Source organism: Bubalus kerabau, chromosome 4 (genome assembly GCF_029407905.1).
Source record: "Bubalus kerabau isolate K-KA32 ecotype Philippines breed swamp buffalo chromosome 4, PCC_UOA_SB_1v2, whole genome shotgun sequence".
In the NCBI taxonomy this organism is placed as follows: domain Eukaryota; kingdom Metazoa; phylum Chordata; class Mammalia; order Artiodactyla; family Bovidae; genus Bubalus; species Bubalus kerabau.
The window spans coordinates 130,792,993-130,813,190 of NC_073627.1; the positions used below are offsets into that span (position 1 = coordinate 130,792,993).

Genomic DNA, 20,198 nt, shown 5'->3' on the forward strand with positions numbered 1-20,198 from the left:
TAAACTGTGGAAAATTCTGAAAGAGATGGGGATACCAGACCACCTGATCTGCCTCTTGAGAAATTTGTATGCAGGTCAGGAAACAACAGTTAGAACTGGACATGGAACAACGGACTGGTTCCAAATAGGAAAAGAAGTACGTCAAGGCTGTATATTGTCACCCTGCTTATTTAACTTATATGCAGAGTACATCATGAGAAACGCTGGACTGGAAGAAACACAAGCTGGAATCACGATTGCCGGGAGAAATATCAATAACCTCAGATATGCAGATGACACCATCCTTATGGCAGAAAGTGAAGAGGAACTAAAAAGCCTCTTGATGAAAGTGAAAGTGGAGAGTGAAAAAGTTGGCTTAAAGCTCAACATTCAGAAAACTAAGATCATGGCATCCGGTCCCATCACTTCATGGGAAATAAATGGGGAAACAGTGGAAACAGTGGCTGACTTTATTTTTCTGGGCTCCAAAATCATGGCAGATGGTGACTGCAGCCATGAAATTAAAAGACGCTTACTCCTTGGAAGGAAAGTTATGGCCAACCTAGATAGCATATTCAAAAGCAGAGACATTACTTTGCCAACAAAGGTCCGTCTAGTCAAGGCTATGGTTTTTCCTGTGGTCATGTATGGATGTGAGAGTTGGACTGTGAAGAAGGCTGAGCGCCGAAGAATTGATGCTTTTGAACTGTGGTGTTGGAGAAGACTCTTGAGAGTCCCTTGGACTGCAAGGAGATCCAACCAGTCCATTCTGAAGGAGATCAGCCCTGGGATTTCTTTGGAAGGAATGATGCTAAAGCTGAAACTCCAGTACTTTGGCCACCTCATGTGAAGAGTTGACTCATTGGAAAAGACTCTGATGCTGGGAGGGATTGGGGGCAGGAGGAGAAGGGGACGACAGAGGATGAGATGGCTGGATGGCATCACTGACTCGATGGACGTGAGTCTGAGTGAACTCTGGGAGTTGGTGATGGACAGGGAGGCCTGGTGTGCTGCGATTCATGGGGTCTCAAAGAGTCGGACACGACTGAGCGACTGATCTGATCTGATACCCATTTTATAAAGAAACCTAGACTTGAGGATTATCACCTTAGGACACCTTCTCAATAGCTGTGGAACCCTGAAATTCTGGCTTAAGAAATACAGAAAAGTAAAGGCTGATCTGGTATCATCAACTTAGCAGTCTGTTCTAACTCTGCCTGTCAATTTCTTGGGTGAGTGGTAGGTCACAAAGGTAAATCACAACTATGCTATGCCTGTTCCCCCACAAGCCCCCACCAAACCCCAACACACATAGATACACACATACATACACACAATCCCTGAGAGACATTTAGGCTGTTATTTGTCTCAAAAGACATCAGTGGCTGGCCTAGTGATAGTGCTTCCTACAAAACAGTTCTGCACTTGCTTGTGGTCCTGTTTCTGGATCACCAGACTGGTTCACCCTTACTGTGAGCTCCACCCAATCCCCCTCCTCTGGGCAAGGACAGAGCGCTGGCTCCAGCAGCCACTTGGCTCAGAGTCAGCACGGTAAAATCCCTGCCTATCCCCACTCTCAAGGGCTCCTGTTTAATCAGAAGACAGCTGTCACTAGCTGAGCCCCCCACCCCTCAGCTGGCGGGCACGAGAGCACTAGTGTCTGGACGGTGGCACCCTCACTGGCTGTTGGGGATACAGCTCCAGGGGACTGAGGTTAGGAATGAAGGAGTAAGGAGCTCAAGGTGGCCTGAGATAAGGGGCTTCTGACAGTAGAGGTGGCGTGAGGCACTTCGAAATGAACTCAGAGAAGGCCTTCAACGGTCCCTGTGTGACTTCAGGCAGGTCCCGTGCTCTGGGGGCCTGTATTCCCACCCATGGAAGAGCACATTAGGTTGGGTGATTTCTGGGGTCTTAGTCAGCTCTGAGTGGACTTGATTCTGGGACCTGGAAATGCAAAGAAAGGAGGTCGCACAACAGTGATGTTGGCCGAGGTGGAGGGAGAAGGGCTGATAATCAACAGGGATAGGGGATGAGCAGAAGGCAGGGCAGGGAGTGTACAAGTGCCTCATTTTCTTTAAGGAAGAAGACAGTGAAACTGGCGTACTGGGCTGGTGAGAAGGTGGCAAGGCATTTATTGATGAGGCATCCATAGTACAACTGAAAGAATTCTCAACCTGGTCCAGGGCTTCATAGCTGTAAGCCTCAGCTTTTCCACAGTGAGCATGGCTACAATAATTACCTGGAGTGATTCTGAAAAGAGCTCTGCCACAACCTAACCCCATAAACACAGTATTCTTAAGAACACAAATACTCTATAATTAAGCATCTTAAATCTTATTTTTCCATGTTCTATAATTAGCTTCCAATTAAAATAAATAAACTTACAAAAAAAAAAAAAGAGCTCTGCCAACTCTAAAGCCTTCCCAAACAGGACTTCAGTATCATTAGTCATTAGATCCTTTCCAAACAGGAAGAACCACAATACTGCTCCCCCTTAGCTGACCGAGTGGATATCTTTTGTATGTACATGCCTCGACCCCCACCTCCAACTTGCGTGTGTGTGTGTGTGTGTGTGTGTGTGTGTGTGTACAGAATCTGAGCCAACTGGTGGAGACCCATGAAGGGCAATAGGGGTCAAGAGTTGCATCCACGTGCATATGGGAATGAGCTGACATAGGAAAACAGTCACCTCTTTGAAAGAGAGTGCATGAGAAAGAACCTTTTGTCTCCCATCTCCAGTTCACCTAGGCTTGGGGAGCAGGGGGCAGGCATGACAGTATTTTCTGGCATGGATTCTTTCAAACACCCAACTCTTAAAACCCTTTGAGTGACCTTTCTGGTGGTTCAGTGGTTGAGAATCTGCCTTGCAATGCACAGGATTTGGGTTCAATTCCTGGTTGGGGAACTAAGAGCCCACGTGCCGTGGAACGACTAAGTTCATGTTGTAACTATCGAAGCTGAAGTGCTCTGGAGCCCACAACTAGCGAGTCTGAGCCCTGTAAGGAAATATCCCGCATCATGAAACTAAGACCCGACACAAGCAAATAAATAAAAAAATATTAAAAAACCAAAAAACCCAAAATCTTTTGAGTTACATCAGCTTGAATTTCTGCTTTGTCAAAGTAAATGACCCTGATAACTCCACTGGGACTTTGAATGATCCAGTGTTACTCCGTGAGGGCTACTGAGCAGGATTCCTCACGGGGTTGGCAATAGGGCAATGGGGTGCATGTGGGATGCCAGTATCTCTTTTAGGTTCAGAGCACTAATCTGAAGACAGAGTATCCTGTCCCCCAGCTTTGCTTTGAATCAGAGAATGCTGTACTCATTCTGAATTTCATAAAGTATTAACGGTCATATGATATTTATGGCTGTCAAAGGAGAGTTGGCTGAGAAATTCTGGTATAGTGCCATCCGGGATGGATCAGGTAATCGGGGTCGAATCTTGGTCTACTCACGTTTCAGTTGTGCCTTTCAGTACGTCTTTCATCTCTCTGAGCTTCCTTGTGTACAAAATGAGGGACAATCACATCCACCTTAGAAGACTGCTCTGAAAAGGGAAGATGAGTAACAAACAAAGCCTTTCTAAACCTGGGGACTTGAACAGCTGTGCCTGCAGCAGGGTAGAGGACTTCTGACTGCATCAGCACACACGGCTTGGGCAGGGTGGAGGTACACTGAGGAACGGTAAGGTGGCTGGACTTGGGAACCAGCAAGCCTTGAACGCTGCTCATCTCTCCAGGCTGTGTGACACAAGCAGCTGCTTGACCATACTAATCTCTAAAGGGAAGAGTAGCGAAACCTCACAGAACCGTCAGGATTACATGCGCTGTCTGATGTGGGCCACAGTTAAGTGTTAGAATTACTAATGTTAACATCCTGGCAGTTTACTTCCGTTTTCCGTGCTTCTGTGCTCCCTAACTTCAGCTTAGTTCTGGAAGCTGTGAATTCCTCCTATGGGCAAAGCTCCATCCTAGGTCCAGGAGGCAGGAGTTAATATGCCAGAGGCTGGAAGCTCAGGCTGGGCTCTACATCCTTTCCAGATCTGTGGTCTTACTGTCACCTGCTGTGGCTTAAGACAATGAAGGAAAGTTAAACTTAAGACCCACAAACTCATGTAGTCCACTTTCGAAGGATCTGCATAAAAATGGTCAAAGAGGCAAAAGTGTTAGTGCTTGGAATGGGTAAGCATCAGTTATGGCTCAGAGCATGACCGGGTCTGTCTTTCCTAAGCCCAGTGTGCAGAGTCATCAGGTCTTTCTGGAAAGGCTGCTGTTCCCTGAGAAACACACGCACCAAACCACAGAAGATAGAATGATCTACTTTACCAGATGGCAAGCTTTCACAACACTGAAGAGAACTCAACTGAACTTCTCATTCCATAAGACTCGATAAACCCAACACTCTCATTTTAGAGACCTTCTTGTTGGTACAGTGACTTCATTAAAACACTTCTGGCATATAGTCCGACACGACAAATCACAGCCTGAAACTCCATCCTCTAAAGAACCTCAAAGAACAATACAGCAGTGCAGCAGGAACCCATGAGGAACTTCTCTAGTAATTTCTGATATCCCCAAACTGCAAATATAGCTAGCATTTACACAGCCCATACTCTGTGCCAACTACTACTTTAAGTACTTTACATATATATGATAACTCATCACAACCCTATGAGGAAAGTTAGTTTCTCCACTTTACAGATGAAAAAGTTGAGCCAGAGATCAAGCAATTTGCCTAAAGTCACATTGGTTAATTAGGCTCTCAGGTCTTTGCTCTTAGAGTTGATTAATGTGGAACCTTTGGCCAGTGATCTTTATTATTTTTAAAAAATGAATTTTGCTTTAAAGATACACTGAAAACTGCTTTATGTTTATTTGTACTTAGGTGGTGGTGGTGGTATCTGGCTCTTGCAACCTCATGGACTAGCCCACAGGCCCCTCTGTTCATGGGATTTCCCAGGTTGCCATTTCCTTCTCCAGGGGAACTTCCCGCCCCAAAGATCAAACCTGCATCACCTGCACTGGCAGGCAGATTCTTTACGGAGCCATCAGGGAAGCCCCATATGTACTTAGACCAACAGGTAAATAACTAACTTTAAGACTGGTAAGTGCTATGAGAGGGTCAGAAAATGTGCAAGGGGAAAGCTGCTTCCAGTTCGGGAGTTGGGTGGAGGGTCAAGGAAAGCTTCCCAGCAGTGGCATCTGAGTTAGGCCTTAGAGGATAAAAAACACTAGTGTCTTACATTTAGTAGGTGCTTACTTAATAAAACACAAATATTAATGAAGTTAGCGACTCAGATGACACCAGGAAACAAAGTCTGTTAGTTGCTCAGTCGTGCCCAACTCTTTGTGACTCCAAGGATTGCAGCCCCACCAGGCTCCTCGGTCCATGGGATTTTCTAGGCAAGGATACTTGAGTGGTTTGCCATTTCCTTCTCCAGGGGATCTTCCCACCCCAGGGATCAAACCCAGGTCTCCTGCACCGCCCTAAACAAAATGCATACCACATGCATGACAACAGCCATTCATTCCAATATCCAGTTACTCTAGTTTTTGACTTAAGGCTTGGCTGTCTATATTCCTACTACCACACAATAGATCACGGAGGCTGAAATCTAGTATTTTTTCTCTTCCTATGATAAGTATCTTTTATTATCGTATCTGTGTGCAAAACACAAATCATCTTAAAAAACAAAAAACACAGAGCATTCTTGCTATGGATCCAGGCAAAAGTATGACTAACAAAAATTTCCTCACAGAGGTCACCGAACACTGAGGTGGACTGATTCTAGGAACTATAGTAATTGTCTTCTCATGAAGCCAAATTAATCAACTTTGATGATACATTTTAAGTATTAAAACCAAATAAGTCACAATATGACTCAAAGTTTATAAGTAGAGTAACAATAATCTAGAGAACATATAATTAAAATAGTCTGCTGAACATGGAACTGTACATTTATATCTTAATCACCATTGGTAATACGCAGAATTATTATAGCATAAAAAATATTGTTTTTCTGAAAAAGTAGTCTGGGAGGTATAGGGTAGAGGAAAGTGACTCAAGATTCAAGTACATTAAAAAATTTTTTCTTCTGTACTAGATACTAGGTTTTTTTCCTTTGGTTTCAAAACTGAGTGTATAATCTACAAATGTGATATTAATGAATACAGCATAAAGATTAAAAAAAAAAAATATGATTATACCAGCAGTTTGGTGACATATTGGTAAAGCTGTTCGGTAAATGCTTCAGGGGAAAACTTTTCTTTCACCCGGTTTCTTCCAGCCAGTCCCATTGTGGCTTTTAAGGAAGGTTCATGGATGAACTTTTCTATTGCTTCTGAGAAGTGTTCTGGGTCAGGGTCACACAGAAATCCTGTGACACTGTGGACGACGGACTCCAAGGGCCCACCTGAATTAACAGCGATGACTGGGCACTGCATGTACATGGCCTCCAAGGGAACGATGCCAAAGTGCTCATTGCTTGGTGTGTAAAGTACACACGTGCAGCCTCGGAGGAGTGAGATTTTCTGTTTGTCTGAGCAAGACCGAAGGAAGGTCACATACTGACCTAGGTCAGACTGCTGGACCATTTTCTTCAGTTCCTGGTAGTGCTGTACGTTCTCCAGGACTCTCTCATCATAACCACCTGCAATGATCAGATGAACTTTGTCCCAATCTTGGGATGCCAATCTTCCACGCAGCTTTACAAGGGCTTCTAGTGCCAAAGTCAGATTTTTCTTCCTTTCATATCTGTTGATGGAGAGGAATATGAACTTTTTCCCCTGGGGGACTATGTCATCAAGCTTTTCAGGAATAGCAGAATCAAAGCTGACGATATTCAGAGATGGGTAGAGGACAGCAGGGTCTATGTGAGACAGGGACTTGAACGTTTCCTTGAAAATGGCAGCTGTGAAGCGGCTGTTGACCAAGATGCAGTCTGCCATGCCTGTGGTATATTCCTCTACCCAGTCAATTGGGGCCCTGTATAGGCGTTTAATAAAAGAATCTCTCCTGGTGAGAAGCAGATCTGGAAAGTGACAGTAAAACAGGATTTTCTTACGCCGTCTGGCCAGCTTGAACACGGGGATACAGGCAGACACCTAGCCAAAGCAAAAATCAGGAGATGAAGTGACTGGTCAACTAAACTTCAGCCAAATTAAACAACAGGCACCTGCCCTGCCTCCTCGTTTGTGAGTCCCTTGTGGGCAATGTCTGATTTTGCTTTGTGTTCCCCCAGACTCTCACCTAGTACAACGCCTGGCGTATAGAAGGCTGGGAAACATTTTCTGGATACATGCTAAATATTTAAAGTTGCAAGTCCAGTGGTTTCCTCTAGAACAGCACTGTCCAAGGGGAATAAAAAAATCTAGTAACTACACAACAACTTTTTAAAGGTTAAATTAATGTTAATGTATTCTAAAGTATTATCACTTCAAACGTAATCAATAGTTAAGAAGTTAATGAAATCTTCTAATCTCTTTTCTTCACATTAAATCTTTAAAATCAGATGTATATTTTACTCTTACAGTACATCTCAGTTCAGGCTGACCACATTTCAAGTGTTTAATAGTCACCCAGGGCTAGTGGCTGTCACACTGGAGTCACTCCAGAATCTACCTCCTCCTAAGGAACTAAACGAATGAACTATATAGTAGTTTAGTGTAATTCAGAGTGGAATCAAGATTGCCAGGGCTTGAATTTCAGCTCTACCAGCTAGCTGTGTGACTAATTTACCTCTCTGTGGGCCTTCTGTAAGGTGGTGACATTTATAGTTTAAAAAATATTTATAGTTTTGGTCGTTATTAAGTACAGTGGTGTTAAGTAAAACCTGTAAGAATTTAGCACACACTCTGTGCTCAGTATTTACTGAAATGTTAACCATAATCGTCCCTAGACTTTGCTTCCTGTTGAGTAATCTTTACAAATCACTTAATCTCTAGCTCACTTAACACCTGAAAAAGGTGAGCTTTATGGGTATTGAGAGATTTATTCAAAGCTACTTAGAAAGTAGCAGACATGGAACTAGAATCCAGGCTCGGCCAAGCAGTCTCAGCTGCCTGATGCTTACTGACTAGTTTTACACATGTGGATTGCTTGGTAAATGCCCATGTTTCTCAAAAAGAAGTAACCCGCACACAAGCAAGGATGACTAAAGTAACTCAGAAGTTAACAATTAAATACAAACGTGATGCCATTTCTACCTATCAGTTTGGCAAAGATTAAAACAGTTTACAATAGCCAATATGCACGAGAGCACAGAGTAAGAGGCTCTATCGCTGTGGGAGACTAGAAGGATACGACCTCTTTGGAAGGCAAATTTGGCAAGCTATACTGTCATTTAAGACATACAACTTTTGGACCTACCGGTTTTATTTCTATGGATTTCAAAGACAACGCTTGCAGAAATACAAAAAAATGAAGATATAAGGATGTTTATTACAACACTGAACGGGGACTTCTCTGGTGGTCCAGTGGTCAAGACATTGCTCTTTCAATGCAGGGGGTGTGGGTTCCATCCCTAGTCAGGGAACTAGATCCTACATGTTGTGCAGTGCAGCCAAAAAAAAACACCCCAAAACTGATTTATTCACACAAAAAAACTGGTCACATTGCTATTGTCTTTTAGCAGAAAAATGTATAAAGTATGATATGGTCAAACAAAAGCAAATTTTCCAGTCATTATGAAGAATGAAGTGAATCTGTAATATTGATATGTAAGGATGTCCTAAGCAAAACTTTTTGGTGAAAAAGAGCAAGTTGACCAATAATAGGTGTGTCATAATCCTAATTATAAATAAAAAGATGCATCTATAAACAGACATCATATGCTAGTACAGCCACAAACAATTTCTGAATGCACACAGAAACTGTTAACAGTGTCTGTCTTTAGGGAGTGGAACCAGGATGGGGTTTTTACATTAGTCTTTCACAGTATTTGAATTTTTAGTCCTGAGTAAATGTTACTTTTTAAAATAATTTTTTTTTTTTTGGCGGGGGGAGACATAAAAAGAGTCAAGAATAGCTAGAGTCCAGATCCAGGTAAAGGGCTTGGACTTTTCTCCAAAGGCTATCGGGGAGCCATGTTAAAGTTTTAACAGGGACATGACATGCTGAGCTTCGGGTGTTTATAAACAAATTACACTACTGAGGAACAGAGTGCTTGACAGCGAAAGTTATAATGGGGTATGTGTAGCCTGGAAGTAGTGTCAACAGGAATAATGCCAATAGGAAAGACATCCAAGTTACTGAGAAGTAAAACTTGACTGAAGGCTGGCTTCTAATGTTTGCACTTCTTAGAGCGAGCACCAAGGCCCATATGCTTCAGAATCACCCGATGATCCAGTGAAAATGCAGATTTCGGGGGCACACCTCAGAGGCCCAGGATGAAAACTCCTGAGGGTGGGGCCAAGTAATCTGCCACTTCAGCATGTCCATACTGAAGTTCGAGCTCCATGGTGTCACTCCCACTCTAACCTCTCCAGATCAGTTCCCACCTTTCCAAACCACAGATCGAGAGAGGTCAGCAGAGGTCCTGGAGTTGGGGACGGGGGCGCATCTCTCAGGAGTGAGGAAACGGGCACCGCGAGGGTCGGGCGCGGCCGCCTCACCTGGTCGCACACGACCACGTCGAACTCCTCATCGCCAAGGAACAGCACGTAGAGAGCCAGGAAGATCATGCGCACGTAGGCGCAGACAGCGGCGCCACGGCCGCCCCAGCCCAGGCTGCGAGGCAGCCAGTCCCCGGCGCAGTGCACCGACAGCTCACGGCTCTCCGCGAAGCAGTGGCCCGGGTCGTAGTGCGCCGTCCAGATCTTCACGCTACATCCGCGCGCCTGCAGCGCCAGCGCTGCGTCGAGCACCAGTCGCTCGGCGCCGCCCACGCCCAAGTCCGGGTGCAGGAACAGCACGGTTGGCTTAGGATCTGAGTCCGCATCTTGGCCCGGCTTCTCCGCCATGGCCAGGAAGCCACGCCTACGCGGAACGCCTGCGCCACTAGCCCTCTTAAGGGCTTCCGCGCACGCTCCTTATTCCGGCTTCCCAGCTGGCCCTAGCGGCGCGTGCGTCGGTTAGGCCACATCAGCGCGAATCTGTGGGTGTCTAGTAACTGCCGGAGGAAATTTCTCATCTGACCATGGCTAGATCTTCCCATTGGTAGAGACTTGAGTCTAGGAAGGACGTTGTGGCCCAAGGGAAAAATACAGGAGGCCTGTAATTCCCATACAGCTGCTCATCAACTCGCTCAGAGCAGAATTGCTACAGGCATATTGTGGGACAGCCCAGGCGTCCCGGAGTCAGCGAGGGCCCTGCCAGCAGGTCTCGGGGCGGGACCTGGATTATTTCTCTGGCTGCGAGGCTCTACCGCTCCTCTGCAGTTCACTTCGGCTCCCTGCCACCCTCCTGTCTTCAACATGGTATGTGGCCCCAGTCTCCCTCCTTGTCCCGCTTTCTCCCAGGCGCCCCGATTCCTGCCTCCCGCAGTTTCATTGCCTTCCCCAGCGTCCCCGTGCGTGTCCCGGTCTCGGCCGTCAGGGCCAGGAATCTGGGGGCTGTCCGGCGGCGCTTACCAGTCTCTGTCCTTGTCTTCCTCTGCAGCCTGGCCCGGCCCCCAGTGGCACTAACGTGGGCTCCTCAGGGCGCTCTCCCAGCAAAGCAGTGGCGGCCCGGGCAGCGGGATCCACCGTCCGGCAGAGGTAAGGATCCTTGCGAACTTCTCGGCTGTGGGCTTCTAGGGATGGGGCCCAAGAATTCGTTGGTCTTGAGAAGGAGACCCCGGGATGTTAAGATCCATAAGGGCAAAACGAGCTTCTCGTGATGTGGCCATATGGGAAAAGAGTTTTTGGTCTTTTATGTCTCGAGAGGGAGGCAACATTTTCTTTGTTCAGTTTTGAGTATCACTCTTGAAAAAGGAAAGTTAAACTGGAGTAAGGTCACAGCATTGAGAAAACTGACGTCCTTAAACTGGTATCTTTAGACCTGAGCCTGGCACATTTCTATCTGGAAGTCCCATACACACTCAGTCTAACATGACTCGTTCAACGCGCAGTTCAGTCTCCTTTCACCTCAGCTCCCGCCCCTAATTATGTCTCCTTACGTCCTTATGGTACTGTTGTAAACTCGTTCGCCCAAAGCCAGAACTTCAGCATCATCTTGGATTTTTTTTTAATGCTCAGTCTTTATTCAATACGTTTCTGTTGCACACTAAAACCTTCTCATCAGTTCTTTCCGTCTCCATTTTCTACTGCCTCAGTTTAGCCCTCAATTTCTCTCATCTCTATTTCTCAAAAATAGAGAAATTTTGTACCTAACTCGTCTCCTCTCCAGGTAATTTGCACTCTAATGTGTCCTATTCTCTGTCACACTGTTGGTTAGCTTCGGTGTTAGTTTCTTGTTGCTTAAACACTGCAGGGGACTGGAGAGGGTTACCAAGACTCTTTGAGGTGGTTTTTTTTTTTTTTTCCTCCAGTCTAACTGATTCTCTTCTCTCTCTCTTTATGATATAGCAACAGTGAGTTTATTACTGTTTTCTGAACTCACTAGACATCTATTTCCCTGCCCTTGCCCCCCACCCCAGTTTCTGTATATCTTGAAGACTAGGCTCAGAGGTTATTTCCACTAGAGGCCTTCCTAACTCCAAAGGCAACAGTAGCTGCAAGTCTTCTCTTTTACATCCAAGCATTTTGTTCATGCCCTTCTGATAGCATTTGTGTTTCCATGTTTATCTCCTTGGTTAGACTTTGACAGAAACTGCATGTTATCTCTGTCTTACCATAAAACAATAGCTGATGGGTGAAGGAAGGACTCAAACCACCCTGTAGTCTTGAGATTCCCCCTCCCCCCTCTCTTTGGAAGCGGGGTTGTTATCTAGAGAGGAAAAGAACTTGAACAGATACATGAAAACTGTTCTCAAGGAGGTGACGAGGGATGAGACTTTTCTTACTGGCTACAGTAAGTAAATCTAAAACTGATGAACTCACCTGAGACAGATTTCATCTTAGAGCAAAAAAAAAAAAAATTTAGTGGAACTGTCAGAAATGCTAAGATGATCCTGACTCGTGCCCTGTCATCAAGATGTTCAAGGCAAGGCAGGGATGGACCAGCTGGAAAGTGTGTCGAGCTGTGGCGTAGATTATTTATTTGTCTTGGAGAGCTGTCTTGTTTCCACCTTGGGTTTCAGAGATTCTTTGTACTGGAATGGAAAACATGTACGGTAGTCAAGTTCCTTGGGGAATGGGTCTAGTTAATGAGAATTAGTAGTATTGTGGCAGGAAGTTGGGCCATCTGAGAACTTTTATAGGGAAAAAAAAAAAAGAGAAATCATGTACTTATTAAATATAACAAAATTATTTACTTAATAAAAATGAAATAATTGCTGCACAAGTGAAATGGAGAAACAGACATCTGAGGACATATGTAGCTTATCAAGTTGTGGGTGTTGGTGTCATCTTTTAGAATTCAGTGTGGCTGGGGCCAGTGTAACTAAATAGACCATGGTTGTACTGAGAGACCCTACAGAGTTCCCTTTTAGAATGTTGGTACTCTTTTAAGTGTTACTTCATGAGTGTAACATAATAGATATTGGCTGTCTATGAATATGTTCCCTTTTTGTGAGTTTGTAAGAAAAAGTTGAAGCTAATAGTTAATAACAGTGCTATGCATTATATAGCTCCCAGATTTGCATTTTGTCTCCATGTTCAATGAGGTAATAGAGGTAGTACCTTGGCGAAGAAACTCTGGGATTTAAGGTCAGGCCAGGGTTAGAGTCCTTGCTCTGTTGTTACCATATAAAAGGAAGTTGCTAGGATGAAAAGGAACAATAATACATTATAAACTGTAAAGCTATAAAAGCTACAGTGTTAAGAATTAATGGGAGTCAGGGATAGTATGATGATGGACTAGCCGGGGTATTAAGGAAGTGTTCATATGGATACTTGAGGGTGCATGCCAGGCTCTGTTCCTGTCACGAGGCTGTATCTTGTGGAGAAGCTAGGTAGGGTTCGACCTCTGAACCTTATATTCCAATGTAAGAGACCACAGCTGAGGCAGATAGATAATTTCAGGCAGTAAGGCCAAGAAGAAAAGTTGGGTGTAGAATAGAGAGTGGGTACGGATAGGGTGTTCAGAGTAGGTGACATGTGACTTTAAACCTAAAAGAGACAAGGGAGCAAATCATGCCATGGAACAGCCAGAAGACCACCAAGTTAGAACAAAGTATGTTAAACGTTGGTTATGAAAACCGTTGTGTTAGGGCGTAGAAGAGGCAGTTACACAGTGGCCAGAAAGAAGGGTAAAATAGACCCCAAAGAAATTTAGTTTAAAATTAAAATGTCCTGTGTGCCAGCAGATGTAAGAAATCTTCAGAGAGGCTAGACTGATTCCATGAGGGTGTGGGGGCTCCTTGAGATGCTGAAGACAGGAACTGGAGTAGGGTGGGAGTGGGAGTAGTAGAAAGCGCATGGGTCCCAGTCTTGGCTCAGTGAAGACTTGTCAGGTCCACACTGGGTTTATCATCTTGTTCAGACTTCATGTACTTACTCTACTGCGTAGATGATGTGTATCTGTATGTGAAAGATCTTCTGGGTATGAATTAGTCTGTAAATCCTTGTGTGATTATATTTACAATCAGTTTTCCCATAGAAACAGTCATACCGATGTAGTTAGAAGTTCCCAGCTGACCACACGGCCCATAATTAACATGTCTGAAATATAATCTTTTGAGTACAGTACACCTAAATCACTGTTTGACACTGTTTTTAGATTTCTAACATGAACGCAGGTCTTTTTACCAGAGCCCACACTGGAACCATGACTCCATTCTTCCACTCAACGCAGCAGGGCATGCTCCCAGTGCTTCTTGGATTCAGAGTGTGGGATTAGGTCCATGGTAGGGTGAGGTGGGAGCAGGATCAGAGTTTGGAGGACAGTGAGAAGAGATGGTGGGGATAGGGTGTTCACTTTTGTATGCCCGTCTTCTCAAAAATCCAGAACCAGCAGCCCACAGATAACTGGAACGGGATTTTGAGGATTTGGTTAATGGTGGGGGGCAGTGATGAAACAGGGCTTTCTATCTCCTCTTCCTCTCCCCTTCCCTAGAATTTATAAGTTGGTGATAAATGGGCTGAAGAAGGTTTCTTATGACCTCGCTCACACTTCTTCTTTTCAAGTGGTCCCCCTCTCACTCTTGAGTGGAGATGAGAAGTGGAACTGGAGGAGTGCTGTATGAGGGGATAGCTGCTGGGGAGGGTTTCCAGTGACCCGGGAAGGGACGGGAGGGATTCCCTGGGTCCTTCCAGGTTAGTGACATTAGTGCTGTTCGCTGCTTCTGTGTGCTAAGGCTGCCTTCCCCACACAGTTCACTTCACAAGCCTTCATCCCCCTTGTGAGGGCGAGTTTCTGGTTGGGTGTTTCCTGCATTTTTCACATCCTACTTCTGTCTGAGATATATGGTCAGTATATCAAAATAATGAAAACAGACTACAAAATAATTTTTCAAAAAATGTGTACTCTGTTTTGAGACCTGGATTACAACTTATGTTTTTGGTGTTTTTTTTTTTTTTTTTTTTTGTCTCTTTTGTAGAAAATACAGTAATTTGAAAAGATTTTAAAGTAGTCATTTTTAAATTTTAATTGTTTTCTGGGTTATTATATGCATCAGCCTATGGCAGGCACTCAATTATTAATGGTTATCATGGTCAGTGGAGTAAAAGCAAAACTTTGGAAGGTATTAGCAAAGAAAAAGTTAATTTTTTGGTCCTTTAAAAATACAATGGTAGCATATGTCATAATGCTCTGATAAGGGTTTCCAAGAAAAGGCCATTCGTAACATACTTTTTTCTCTCACAGGAAGAATGCCAGCTGTGGAACAAGGAGCGCAGGCCGTACGACCTCAGCGGGCACTGGGGGGATGTGGCGATTCTACACAGAGGATTCACCAGGGCTCAAAGTGTAAGTCTTGGGAGCAGACCTGTGATTCTGTCCAGAGTCACAGAGCCTTTCGGCAGCACTGTGTCTCTGCCACCAGTGGCGTTTGCTTTGATGAGATTGATAATACACAGCAGCTTTCTTTGTGCCAGGTGGGCTGGGTTTGGTTTGTTCATGTACCAGCCAGTTACTTTAGGGCTCAGGATGACATCTGTTCATGAATTGAGTGAAAGCAGGGGGACGCCTTCATGCAGCTCTGTCAAAATAAATGATGGGAACAGAGAGAACTGGAGGGAAAATGGCTTAATTAGATGAAATTGCTCTTCATTTGCTGTTCTTGTCCTACAATGAGAAATAGGACTAACCATTTGAATAGGAGCTGGGTGATTTTTCAAAGCTCTCCTGGAGGCATAAGCTGATATTATTACAGCCTAATGGGAGTTTCTGCATTAGGTTGTGCTGAAAAGTTCTTAGGCCTCCTTGCCTTTGGTGGGTAGTGATTGAACCCCTATCACTTTCCAAGTTCTTATGCCTCGGATTGCTCCCCATGCCTTACTCACTTCACTTTCTGGTACCTTGTGGCACACCTAATCCTACAGGTTTCTGACCAGGTAGACTCTAGGATACCACTCTCTCTCAGTGTTAGTCAAGTCTCAGAGTTAGTCATGTCTGACTCTTTGCAACCCCATGGACTGTAGCTTGCTAGGCTCCTCTGTCCATGGAATTCTCCAGGTAAGAATACTGGAGTGGGTTGTCATTCCCTTCACCTGGGGATCTTCCCGACCCAGGAATCAAACCTGGCTCTCGCACATTGTGGGCAGATTCTTTACCATCTGAGTCACCAGAGAAGCCTATGGATACCACTTAGAGCTATTTCCTGACTAAATTCAGTGGATGCGGAACTGGAATAATGTCAGCAACTCTCATTTGTATAGCACCTCAGGTTCAGAAGCTCAGGCTCAGGGAGGCAAAGCTACTTGTTGAAGACAAACAGCCAGCCAGAGATGGAACCAGCTCTTCTGACCATTAAATTCCATGCCATCTGTTTGGCAGCGCAGAAGACAAAAATCAGCTTTATTTGGGTTAGTTTGTTTAACTGGACCAGTAGCTTGACCTGGATCACAAATTTAATTTAGGAAGACTTCCCTAAAAATCTTGAGATTTGGTTTTATTTATCGAATTTTTTTTTTTTTCTGTTATAATGAAGACTTGTAAGGTGAGAATTTGTCTTACAAGAAGTGATTCTTGAGGTTGGGGATATGTGAGTTGGCACCAAACAGACAACCTCCTGGTCCTTGCTAGAGGTAATTCTTCTGAGCATTTCAGAGAGAAAGTTTGAAACCAGTTGCTCTTCAGGGTATCCTGGGAACAACATTTTAACCCTTCTCGAGGTGGTAAAACAACTGTCCTCACATGGGTGAGTCTGACTCATGCTTGCTTTGGGCTCTTGTGCAGTGGGGCTTGCTGCTGCTGTGAGTCCTCCCAGGAAGCGATAGAAGCCATTCCTTTGAAGTGTCATAAACCATAGTATTGTCATACCACACAGAGAGGTTTGTGGTGAAAGGACACAGGTACACATCTTGGAGCTTGTTAGCTCTTCCTGGGAGTTAGAAATTTTTTCAGTTTGATAATGATGGCATTTCCGGGGAGCTTACTAGCAGCCTGACTGGTGTGTGAATATATTTAATAGTCAGCAACCCTATGAGAGAGATGCTATGATTGTCCCCACTTTACAGATGAGGAAACTGAGGCTTGGAGAAGCTGAATCACAGGGCCACAGTCACAGCTTGTGAGGGCCAGAGCTGGTTTCCAGACTCTAGCGCCTGGACTATGAGCGCTGCACTCTCAGCTTCATGCTCTCTGGCTGATGTTGCTGTCACGGTGCTTCATAGTGAGGGAGGGTGATCCAGTGCATGGTGGTGATGATGTCTTACTTTGGACTTTTAAATTTGCTTACTCTTATAAATGTACAAATTTTGGAAGAACAACGTGGTGTACCAAGGACTTGGATCCCTGTGCATTGATTATTGTCCACTAGTAGATTGACTGTTAACCTGCTGCTCCGCTGGGTTATTCTACTGCCTTAATTATAAAGATTCCTGGGGTCTTTGTCCACCCCCAGGTATATCTGGGAGGTGAAGTGACATCTTGAATTCACCAAAACTGGTGTTGGCAAGAAGAGTCAAAAAGGCGAGGCCCGTAACCTTTGACTAAAGTCAACATTCACAGGTTGTGTAAAATCAGGGAATTTTATCTTTAAGAAACCCATGTACTAATTCTTAACCTGGAAAACATTTGATTTAGAGAAGGGCTGATGAGTAAAATCTGTTGATACTTCCTTTCTTTATGGTAAACTAATAGAAGTCAAACTTTTTATGTTGCCTAGAATGTTTGGTTCCTTAAATATGGGAACCTTAAAGCAGTAAAATGAGCAGTGTATGGAGGCAGAAAAGCTGAGTTCAGATTCCTCCTTTCCATTCTGACTCTGTTTTCTGAGGCAAGTAGTCTCTCTGAGCCTTACTTTTTCTTCCTTATGAAATGAGATGAATATTTGTTTCACCTGTGTCTTGAGTTTGTTGATCATATGGGATCATATATTTAAAAATACTTCATGACTTATAATGTGATATTCATCTTTGTATGCCTATTTTATTATAGTAAGACAATGAAGGTTGTCTTTATTAATTTGAAATAATAGTTTGATAATTGGCTCATTTGCACGTAAAGAGTTTGGGAAAATTTTTAAATTACTTTTTATTATGGAAAATATCAAATGCACGAAATCAGAGAGACTAGTATCTCTAAGACAGATCCTTTTATCTGTGTATATTTTAGTATGTTTTATTAAAAGATAAGGATTCCTCCTTTCTAAATAATCACAATGCTGTCACCACACCCTCAAAATATCCACAGTAATAATTTTTGGAATATTTTTTAACGATCTAAATTATATTCTTCGATGGATCTTGGGTGCTTTCCCCTCCCTTTTCCTCTAGGCAGTGTTTAATATTACAGATATTATAATGTATTACTACTGAAACTAAGCATGCCTTCTTTTCTTATTTCCAGGGGCCCTGTTCCAGTATTGGTTATGAGTCTTCTGTTCATCGCTTCTGTATTTATGTTGCACATTTGGGGCAAGTACACTCGTTCATAGATTCGGCTGCATCCATCTGTCTGTCATCTGAAGAAGAAAGGAAAAAATCCCAACATATTTTGGACCAAAAACATAGTGATTTTCTGTTCATGAGGAACAAATTTTCTGCAAGCTTACTGTTTTACAGGGAACTTAATGAGAATTAAAGAATCGATTTTTTTTCTATGGCTAATAAACTTTTTAATTCATTTATACCAAGTCTCATTGCTGATGCCTGACTGCTAGGGCACTTAGTCACTCAGCCTTTAGATTTACAAGTAAATATGTAGAAATCGTTTTGTGTAGATTTTTTTTTTTTTTGGTTGGATTGACAGTTTCTTACATGACCATGTAGTCATTCAAATCCAAGATGCTGTAATTGGCCTTGGCTTGTTTTCTTCTAGGTATTTCCGTCCTGATGATTGTCATTTTGAGTGTTCTGTGGTTTTCAAGGAGTGTGCCTATGACTCCATCAGGCAGATCTGTGTTCAGAGGCAGCTGGTACCCAACGGAATCGTCATAGAAATCATCCAGAAATCTTGGATGAAATGTTTGCTCATTCTGTTCTTTGTCTCTAAAACCACAGATAACATTTTTGCTTTTTCTTTCTTTCAGTTCTTAATTCTGTGAGTTTAGATGAGGGGTTTCAATCTATTTTATCACTTGTCGAAAACCCCTTTTGAAATAATTCATTTGGTAAATTGGATTTCTTATATAAAATTTTGTTTCATTTTGAAAATTAAAGACCTTAATAATCAGTGTGAGATACCAGAATTTCTAAACTGAGTTGTTATAATTCTAATCCAAAATAAAAATTTTTGAAGTGTCACTTAGCTTATATTGCCTTCTGGCTATGAGCATTCAGTTTCTGATAGACCCTAGGAAATACCAAGAGTAGCTCAAAGGTGTACACTCTGGGTCTAGGACTCGAAGCCAGAATTTCTAAAGATTTAAGATATCCATATAAAACACCCTAGTTGTCCAGCAGAATCACAAAATGATGAAGAGGTGTATTAGTTTTAAAAAACTGGTAATTTGGAAAGCATCTTTCTCTAAGCCTATTAAAATTTTTTTTTAGAAGAGGTAAGCAGTTTCTTAAGTGTTTTTCTTAAATCCTGGCTGAAAGTAATTTCAGGTCCAAAGTACTAAATTTAAGTGGTGAAAGTGTATATCTTTAAAAATGACTTCCTCAGGCAATGCATGGGTGAGTGTGAATTCCCAGATGGCTCAGTGGTAAAGAATCCACCTGCTAATGCAGAAGACACAGGAGACAATGGGTTTGATCCCTGGGTTGGGAAGATCCCTGGAAAAGGGAATGGGAACCCATTCCAGCATTCTTGCCTGGGAAATCCTGTGGACAGAGGAGCCTGACGGGCCCTCCTAGTCCATGGGGTTGCAAAGAGTCAGACATGACTGAGTATGTACGCATGCATACTATTGTAAATCCTAACAAATGGCAAATTGGGAAAAAAAAAGAATGAAAAACTGATTCCTTCTTATCTTGGGAATTGATTATTGCACAAAATAAGCATCTTCATTTTGAAAGTAAGAGGAAAAAGTCTCAATTTCATTCAGAAGAAATTAAAGATAATAGTATCTATAGTGGAATTTTTCTTTTTCTGATATTCATGTTGACAGTACCATTAACAGTTAAAAGTCACACATTTAATTTGGAAAAGAAATCCGTTCCTCTTGTCTGGAGGATTTTCTCTGGGGGAGATGCTAAGGCCACTTGGGGGAGCTATTTGGTTGTGAGGGGCATTCTCTGCACAGTGCTGCTGTTAGCCGCCTCTGCCGAGCAGTGGTCTCTAGTGGACTGATTGCTGAAAGTCACTGACTTTTCTGAGCCAGTGATTTATAAGAAAATGCTAGTTTTCAGTGGCAGAGCAAACTGCTTCATTCAGCAGAAGGAACAGTGGGGGTTGGGCATAAAAATGTACAACATCTATTATGTAGCTGTTTTTGGCTCTGACGATTCAATGCTAATACCATAGCTGAGAGTCTTAGTGTTCAAGCTGTTCCTTTTTCTTTTTTTCCAATTTTAAAAATTGTGGCAAAATACACATAACATAAAATGTACCACACTGGCAGTTCTGAAGTGTGCGAGTCAGTGGTACTGAATACATTCATATTTTTGTGCGACCATCACCACTATCCA

The 20,198-nt window shown here is 43.3% G+C and overlaps 2 protein-coding genes across 3 annotated transcripts; one reads left to right on the plus strand and one right to left on the minus strand.

Annotated features, from left to right (window-relative positions):
• Nucleotides 1-3,804: 3,804 nt before the first annotated feature.
• ALG2 (ALG2 alpha-1,3/1,6-mannosyltransferase) lies at nucleotides 3,805-9,986 on the minus strand. Of its 2 annotated transcripts, none has more exons than XM_055578634.1 (2): nucleotides 9,594-9,986; nucleotides 3,805-7,085 (listed from the first exon to the last, which is right to left on the minus strand). In XM_055578634.1, exons 1-2 carry the CDS (start codon nucleotides 9,939-9,941, stop codon nucleotides 6,183-6,185), a joined length of 1,251 nt encoding a protein of 416 aa, XP_055434609.1. In that variant the 5' UTR covers nucleotides 9,942-9,986; the 3' UTR covers nucleotides 3,805-6,182. The 2 variants fall into 2 exon arrangements, with proteins under 2 accessions (XP_055434609.1, XP_055434608.1); XM_055578633.1 differs by having other exon boundaries at nucleotides 9,480-9,986.
• A 145-nt stretch (nucleotides 9,987-10,131) lies between these two features.
• SEC61B (SEC61 translocon subunit beta) lies at nucleotides 10,132-18,253 on the plus strand. The gene is made up of 4 exons (XM_055578635.1): nucleotides 10,132-10,397; nucleotides 10,579-10,676; nucleotides 14,827-14,928; nucleotides 17,974-18,253. Exons 1-4 carry the CDS (start codon nucleotides 10,395-10,397, stop codon nucleotides 18,059-18,061), a joined length of 291 nt encoding a protein of 96 aa, XP_055434610.1. The 5' UTR covers nucleotides 10,132-10,394; the 3' UTR covers nucleotides 18,062-18,253.
• The last annotated feature ends 1,945 nt before the right edge of the window (nucleotides 18,254-20,198 follow it).